This window comes from Olea europaea, chromosome 13 (assembly GCF_002742605.1).
Source record: "Olea europaea var. sylvestris chromosome 13, O_europaea_v1, whole genome shotgun sequence".
NCBI classification, from domain to species: domain Eukaryota; kingdom Viridiplantae; phylum Streptophyta; class Magnoliopsida; order Lamiales; family Oleaceae; genus Olea; species Olea europaea.
Window position 1 is genome coordinate 23112982 of NC_036249.1, and position 8493 is coordinate 23121474.

Below are 8493 nucleotides of genomic sequence, written 5' to 3' on the forward strand. Positions count from 1 at the left end.
GCTGAACATGGTAGAAAATAGAGGGTGTAGGAATTAGCAGCATACTTTGACATGAATTTCGGGTTAAAAAACTTACTTGAAATGATGAATTCCATGATCTTTTATGTGGTTGAATCATCTTACATTTCAAAACTCCAAAATCTGCATTTTCTTGTTCTTCAATGGTCCTAATCTTGATCACAATGGAAGGGGATTATTATCTACAATTTAAGTGTCATTTTTTGTGATATTTTATGTCAAAAATATGGTTCTAGGGACTTTCTAATTTTGGTGTAAACTTCCATACGAATTTTCACCATTTTTTCATACCATCCTTTTTGTCTCCTTTTTTTTTTGCAACTCCTATATGGAGGTTGCAAATAGTTATCTTGGGAGTTGTAGGCAATTGGGGAAGTTATGGATTTAAAATTCATTCAAAACATTCCCTCCTAACACTTTTAAAATCTTGCAGGTCTAGTCACCCCATATGGGAATCCTATTACCCGTATTTTCCAATAGACGGATACAGATAACTTGCTGGAATTGGCATCAAGTTTATGAAGCACGATGAATTATGCGACCAGCAAGCTGATATGCTCACGGATATTTGGAAATAATGTAGTGATCAGGGTGGAGTCAAAAGTGATCTGGTGTAATCCGAGAGAATAATGGTAATGTGGTAGCTGCCACGACGAAGTTTTTGAATACCACTTTGTCTTCGACAGGGCTGGTCCTGTGGCAAGGAGGATGGGGCCTACGGCCGATGGGGGCTTATTTTTTGTCCAAACTTTTTTTTTTAATTCTTAAAGGAAGAAAAGGGAAAATCTGTTTTCATTCTTACCTCCGTCCCATCTCTGCTCGACCTCGACGTTGTCATGCTGAGACATTGACGTAACGACTCCTCCAACTCCAACCGGATCGGAGACTCCTCATTTCCTGTAGCCCGAAGCTTTCTGTCACTAAAACACCACTGGTACAATCTTTCGTAAATATCAACTCATTCTTGTGATTTGTTAAGATTTTTGTTTCGTGGGATTTTGGAAAATGCTGATAATTCTAGCTTATTGCTTGTAATTCTCTCTCCGAAGTTTAGAAGAGTATATTTAGATTCAAGGAAACTACGTTGTTTTGGTCTATTTTATTGAGCATTGAGTGTGGCTTGGAGGTCTTATTGTTAAAAAAAAAAGGAGGGGTCATGGTTGAAGAGTTCGAAATGGAGCGGGTCTTCCATAACAGCTTTTCTTTAGAGGAAGAAGAGTGGTGGTAATGTAATTGACTAACTACTAAAAACATAAGCAAGGAGGTGAATTTCAAGCAGAAAAATATAAGGTATTGTTGTGTGTGGTCATACTTGGCCAATTCACCTGGGCTATTATGGCCCATTTAGGGCGATCCACGTGGCATTCCAGCCAAGGTGGCATAGATTGCCGAGGTGGGATGCTCCGAGGCCTTCAAGCTGAAGTCCACTAGCCGAGGCTCCTTTTTACCGAGGCCTATAAACGTACCTGAAGTCCACATGCCGAAGCCTATGAACCGAAGCCATGATGCTGAAGCCAATTGAAGATAGCTGAAGCCCTCAAGCGGAAGAATCGTGTGAAATGGCCGAAGCCCCGAAGCAGACGCAGGAGCCTCCGAACCACGAAGGAGTGTCCTCCATGTTCACTTCTCCCAAGAGATCGTCTGCATAAAGATCTTATTCGAATGATTGATGGAACGTTTGTCATAAGCATAAAGGTCAAGTCTTGTCACTAGTATGGAGGCCCTGCACAAAGCAATAAATGCGCAGCAAGCTAGCAAGTCAAGCCCCATGCCTAGGATGGGATGTTTGAATTAAAGAGATGAGGCCACGTGCCACCTCATCCAAGGGCTCCCATTTCACATGTATCATTATAAATACTTCCCTTGTGTAACATCAAAAGGCTAATGCAAGAATCAATACAAAGAACTATACTTTACTCAACTCTCTCATTTACTTACAATACACAAATCGAGTTTATACACATTTACACATACATTTACGAACACCGGTTGGTAATTATCGTACAATCGAATCACGAACAACTCGTCGAATTCCGAACGTCATTGTCCCGCGTCGTTGGTCTACTCCCACGCCCTTGGAACTGCTCATTTTAGACCGTCTACGTGTCTTAGCGTGTTGGACATTCGCCCACGTGTGCGCGGTGGGACCGATATCTGTTGGCAATACTTTTTGGGGTCAACAGATTGGCGCCGTCTGTGAGAAACCATACCATAATCACGAGCAACCCTGTGGTAAAAGCTTACTGAAAGGACATTTGGACAATCCCCCTTGAAAAATGATTTGTTCTTGGAAGAGAACAGGAGGAAGCCCCGTTACATGGAGAAATCTGAAATCGGACAAAGGAAAATGAGCTCCAATGAAGATACTCCTCCCAGGAGAGTAAGAGAAAACACGAACGCGCATCCCCAGCCTGCTACCCCAGCAGCTCGACAGAGACTCCACCACCACCAAAGAAGAGGTGGGATGCGTGCGACGGCACGATTATCAAGAGAAATGGCCGCCATGGCGGCTAACATGAGGGATATCGCTAGTCAAAATTTGGCTATGAGGAAGCTTATGGCCCAAATGCAGGGCCAGGGAGGCTTCCCCATTCCTCCATATGCCCCCCAAGGGCACTACCAGCAAGAGGATGAAGTCCAAAGTCATAGAACTGCTACACCAGACTATGGCCGAGGTAAGAGCCCCTTTGAAAGGGAAGTGGAAGTTGATGTTTCCTCCAAGTATGCTTCTGGCCGACCCTCCGAGGTCCAAATGAGCTATGATAATTTCCCACATCCGTTTGAGCAAGACCCAAGACATAGGAGGGTAGGAAGTGTTTTCGACAGATTCAGCCCAGCCGAACCGAGGCAAAGTCAACAGCAAGCTTAGCAACCTTGGACAAGGCCGCTTCCTCCACCTACATTCCCCCAGCAGGCGGAAAGAAGGCAAAAAAATGCCCCCCGAGTTGCTCCGCCTAGAAATAGGCGGCAAAGGAGAGACGAAGAGGCTAGGGATCTCCCCAGGACCTCTCACCAATAACTGAGGCACGAGATTGATGAGTACGACTCTAACGAACAGCAGAGGTCCTGCGACTTGGACGACGACGATGAGAACCTACCATTCTCAAGGGAACTAAGCAATGCCCGGGTCTCGAGCCACCATGCTATGCCAAAAATACCGAAGTATGACGGAAGAGGTGACCCGGAAAAGCATCTGAATGCTTATAAAACCCACATGAGCCTAAAGGGCGCAACCCCAGCCGTGAAGTGCAGAGCCTTCCATTTAACACTTAGTGGAGCTGCTGAAATTTGGTACAGTAGATTGCCACCTGGGAGCATTAGAAGCTGGCCCGAGCTCAAGACAACGTTCTTGAAGAGGTTCGCGGTAAGTAAAGAAGGAGAAGCCCCCATCCAACGTCTCCAGGACATGAGGCAAGCACATGGGTAGTCCCTAAAGAGCTTCTCATCATGTTTCACCAACGAGATGACATATTGCGTACAAGTCAGCGATTGAGAGGCACTATCCGCACTAAGGGGAGGTCTGAACATGAATACCTTATTCTGGAGAGATGTGCAGAATCAAGACCCCACCACCTATTACGCCCTACTCGAAATGATGAGAAGGGAGATCATCAATGAAAAATTGATTGAGCATAGGAACAGGGCAAATAGAGGCCTCCCGCCTCCTCAAAGACAGCGAGGTAGGGGCCCGACCTCCCACATGATGGGCTACCAGATAAACCAGGCTGGAAATGAGAACTCTGGTCAAGCACTTGCCACCACCACTTTGAATGCGGTTCCCACCTTGGCATATGAAGATGTCAATCCAATAACTGACCCCCATCAGATGGGGGGTCAGGAGATGCCCCGTCGGGGGAGAGGCCGAGGTCGAGGCTCTGGACCTAGAAATAGGTCAAACCCGAACCCCCAAGATACTGTGTACACCACAGGTCCTACGGACATAACACAGCAGATTGTAGAGACTATGCACAACGTTCCCGGCAGGAACCTATTAGAGACAGACATGATTCGCCCCAGGTGAACAGGCCTTCGCCCAAGCACGACAACCAGCGTGGGCGTGAGGAGGCCGTTCCTCGTCAAAGGGATGTATCCCCACGGCGAAGGAAGCATGATGCAGAGAGGCCCAGGGAAGAGTGTAGACACCAAAGAAATCGGCAAGCTAGAGATGAAGCCCCTATCCACGAGGTGGACACCATATTTGGAGGCCCGTATGTTGGCGGCGAAATGCGAAACGCCAAAAGGAACTATGTCCGGGAGGCTAAACGCCCCCCTTTGACAAGCTACATCGTGGGTAGCAGCTCCTGAAGAAACCAGGTCCCACCCATTGTATTTTCCCAGGAAGACGAAGAGGGAGTTCATTACCCCCACTGCGATGCACTTGTGGTGAGGGCTGTCATAGCCAGGAATGGGCTCAAACGAATGTTGGTTGACAATGGCAGCTCCGTCAACATTCTATTCGGATCCGCCTTTGATAAAATGATATTGGATCATCAGCTGACGCCCACCATCACTCCATTGTACGGATTTACCGAAGATAGCATCACTCCGAAAGGAAAGATAACACTAGCAGTGGAGATGGGGGAATCACCACGAACAACGACGAACTTCATGGAGTTCCTCATTGTTGACAGCAGGTCGGCCTACCATGGGGTGTTGGGCAGACCAGCCCTGAAGGAACTGGGAGCAGTCACCTCCATCCACCACCTGTGCATGAAATTTCCAATTGAAAATGGGATGGCAACGGTGAGAGGTGACCAAAGAGGCTCGAGAGAATGCTATCTAAGCTCCATTAAGAAGGCAGAGCCTCGGGACATCCATGTAGTCATAGCTGATGTGGTCATGGCTGACGTCCTAGGTGATGCTCTCACCGAACAAGAAGATGTTGATATGATCGATGCACCACCTAATGCAGAGGTGCTGGTCATCGATGAAATTGACCCCCGCATCATGGAACACGAGCCTCAGGCATCTCCAGTAAAGGAACTTGAGAGCTTCTCAGTAGACCCCCGAGACCCATCAAAGGTGTTGAAGGTAGGCAAATGCCTAGCCAACATTTTGAAGGAAAAGATTAAGGATTTCCTGAGCAAGAATCTTGATGTCTTTGCCTGGAAGTATGAGGACATGGTAGGCATAGACCCCAAGGTCAGCTGCCACCACCTAAAAATTGATCCCAAGGTCGCCCCGCATAGACAAAAAAGGAGAGCTCTCAACCCTGAAAGGTATGAGGCCCTAAAGGAAGAAGTTCAGAAGCTCATCCAAAACGGCTTCATCCGAAAGGCAACCTACCCTAGATGGGTCTCCAACCCGATTTTGGTAAGGAAAAACAACGGCAAGTGGAGGGTGTGCATTGACTTCACCAACCTCAATAGAGCTTGTCCGAAAGATAGTTTTCCACTCCTAAGGATTGACCAACTAGTGGATTCCACTACTGGCCATGAGTTGTTGAGCTTCATGGACGCGTACTCCGACTACAACCAAATCCCCATGCACCCGACCGATGAAGAGCACACCTCTTTCATTACGGACCGAGGCCTCTATTATTATAGAATGATGCCCTTCGGGTTGAAAAACGCCGGAGCAACCTACCAAAGACTCGTAAACAAGATGTTTGTGGATCTCATCAGCAAAACAATGGAGGTCTACGTGAACGACATGCTAGTAAAAAGTTTGGAGGCCGAAGACCACATAAAGCACCTCAACAGCACTTTTCAGATCCTAAGAAGATATAGGATGAGGCTCAACCCCCACAAGTGCGCCTTCGGGGTAGCCTCCGGCAAGTTCTTGGGGTACACGGTCAACCAACGAGGAATTGAGGCCAATCCCGAGAAGATTGAAGCTTTGTGCAAGATGAGGTCCCCCCAAAAGTCGAAGGAGGTGCAAAGTCTCACCGGGCGAGTAGCCGCACTTAGCCGCTTTGTGTCCAAAGCTACGGACAAATGCCTCCCCTTTTTCAAAGTACTGAAAGCTGGGAAGAAATTCTAGTGGACCGAGGAATGTGAAGAGGCTTTCCAATGCTTGAAAAAGCACTTGGGGCAAGCCCCCCTCCTTTCCAAACCTAAGCCCAATGATATCCTACAACTATATTTGGCCGTCTCTAATGAGGCCATTAGCTCGGTTCTGATACGGAAAGAAGGGTCTACCCAACTCCCCGTGTACTACACAAGTAAAGCTCTCCTATCGCCGGAAACCTGTTACCCCGGTATGGAGAAGCTCGCTTTGGCTTTGATCACGGCCTCTAGGAAATTGAGACCCTACTTCCAAGCTCACACCGTCCATGTACTGACAAATTTTTCCCTGAGGCAGGTACTCCAAAAGCCTGACGCCTCAGGAAAGTTATTGAAATGGGCAGTAGAACTCAGTGAATTTGACCTTGTATTCAAGGCTAGGGCAGCCATAAAAGGGCAAGCCTTGGCTGACTTTGTGGCCGAATTTGCCAACCTACCCGAGGTGGACGAAATCATGGAACCTATCGAACCCCCCACGTGGAATCTTTTCATTGATGGGTCAGCTGGGGAAGTTGGCTCCAGGGCTAGGGTTGTTCTCATCAGCCCCGAAGGTCACAAGCTCACCTCGGCGGTGAGGTTCGGATTCAAAGCTACCAATAACGTAGCAGAGTATGAGGCACTTCTTGCAGGCCTCAGGCTGGCCACCGAAATGCAAGTAAAGAGGCTGCTCATCAGTAGTGACTCCCAACTAGTTGTTAGCCAAGTCAACGGTAACTTCTCAGCCAAAGACAAAATGATGGCCTCCTACCTGAAAATGGTGATGAATCTCATCCCATCCTTCTAAAAGTTTGAGTTGATCCAGATCCCTCGCATCGAAAATGCACATGTTGATGCACTATCAAAGCTAGCTAGCAGCAAGGACTCAGAGCTACTCACAGTAGTACCTATTGAGTACCTCCTCCTACCTTCGATCGAGGCCCCAACAGTAATGTGGGTCGTTGGGACTCCCGCTTGGATGCAACCAATCGTAGCATACCTCAAAGACCAGGCACTGCCAACTGACAAGAATGAGGCTTACAAGCTAAGAAGGAGGTCAGCCCACTTCCTTTTAATTGATGACATTCTCTACAAAAGAAGCTTCTCCTCCCCACTCCTGCAGTGTGTCGGAGGAGAAAAGGCTACCTACATATTGAGGGAAGTCCACGAGGGCGTATGCGGTAACCACTCCGGAGGGCTGTCTCTGGCATAGAAAATATTGAGGCAGGGGTACTACTGGCCCACACTAAAGCAGGACGCCCTCGAGTTTGTACGAAAGTGCGATAAATGCGAGCGCTTCTCTCCGGTGCAGCGACAACCATCTCAGGAGTTGACCACCGTCTCTAGCCCCTGGCCTTTCTCAAAATGGGGTGTGGACCTCATAGGTTCCCTACCTAAGAGTAGAGGAGGGGCAAGTTTTGCAATTGTGGCTATTGATTACTTCACGAAGTGGGTCGAAGCCGAACCACTGGAAAAAATCACTGAAGCCAACAACTCCAAGTTCTTATGGAAAAATATTATTTGCCGGTTCGGGATTCCCCACTCAATCGTCTCAGACAATGGCAGACAGTTTGACAACAAGAAGGTTAGAGAATTATGCGAAGGGCTCGGCATAAAGAAGCGCTTCTCCACACCTCACCACCCACAAGCAAACGGCCAAGTCGAGGCCGTGAACAAGACGATTAAGCACGTCTTGAAAAGAAAGCTGGATGTATCATAAAGGGCCTGGGTTGATGAGCTGCCCCAAGTCCTTTGGGCGATCCAAACCACCACCAGGACCCCAACAGGAGAAACACCCTTCCTCATGGCATTCGGGACTGAGGCTATGAGCCCCGTGGAAGTCGGACTTCCATCCCCAAGACGTCTTCACTTCAGCGAGATAACTAACGACGAGCTCCGGAGGCTCGACCTCGACTTCATCGAAGAAAGAAGAGATGACTCCTAAGTGAAGCTCGGCACATATCAGAGAAAGATGACAAGGTATTTCAACTCGAAAGTCAAGAAGAGGTCATTCCGAATCAACGACCTTGTACTTAGGAGGGTCTTCGTTTCCTCAAGAGAACCTGGTTCCGGTTTCCTTGGCCCAAACTGGGAGGGTCCATACAAAATCAGAGAAGAAGTCCGACCTGGGACTTACTGGATTGAAGACATAAATGGCAAGGCACAACCCCGACCATGGAACATTGAACACCTCAAAATCTACTACCAATAAATGTACTATCTTGCTGGACGACCTTTCCCAGCCCTTGTAACATTTCTGTAGTTCAATAAAATTTAGTGATTAAATTAACGTGTTGAACCACCTCGTAACCTCGGAGGAGAGGCTCGCGTCCCACCTCTGGACCACCTCGCTGGGACTCCGAGGCTCTGGCACATGCCTCCCTTTGGCCAAAACAAACAAAACGCCAAAGGGAGAAGCTTCGACATTGCTGCACCACCACCGTGGCTAGGATGCATCGTCACCTCGGATGAGAGGTTCGTACCCCACGTTTGG

The 8493-nt window shown here is 48.1% G+C and overlaps 1 protein-coding gene across 1 annotated transcript; it reads left to right on the plus strand.

Moving 5' to 3' along the window:
- Window positions 1-4494: 4494 nt before the first annotated feature.
- Window positions 4495-7685, plus strand: LOC111408560. The gene is made up of 9 exons (XM_023038306.1): window positions 4495-4704; window positions 4816-5477; window positions 5643-5913; window positions 6001-6237; window positions 6322-6678; window positions 6826-7011; window positions 7123-7173; window positions 7228-7499; window positions 7604-7685. Exons 1-9 carry the CDS (start codon window positions 4495-4497, stop codon window positions 7683-7685), a joined length of 2328 nt encoding a protein of 775 aa, XP_022894074.1.
- The last annotated feature ends 808 nt before the right edge of the window (window positions 7686-8493 follow it).

Bases quoted from the DNA above. Each gene is read 5' to 3' on its own strand.
- LOC111408560 (XM_023038306.1), top strand. From the start codon at position 4,495: ATGATATTGGATCATCAGCTGACGCCCACCATCACTCCATTGTACGGA. The intron at 7,012-7,122 runs GCACTGCCAACT...CCACTCCTGCAG, and splicing joins TAGCATACCTCAAAGACCAG to TGTGTCGGAGGAGAAAAGGC. The intron at 7,500-7,603 runs GTTCTTATGGAA...AATTATGCGAAG, and splicing joins ACTGAAGCCAACAACTCCAA to GGCTCGGCATAAAGAAGCGC.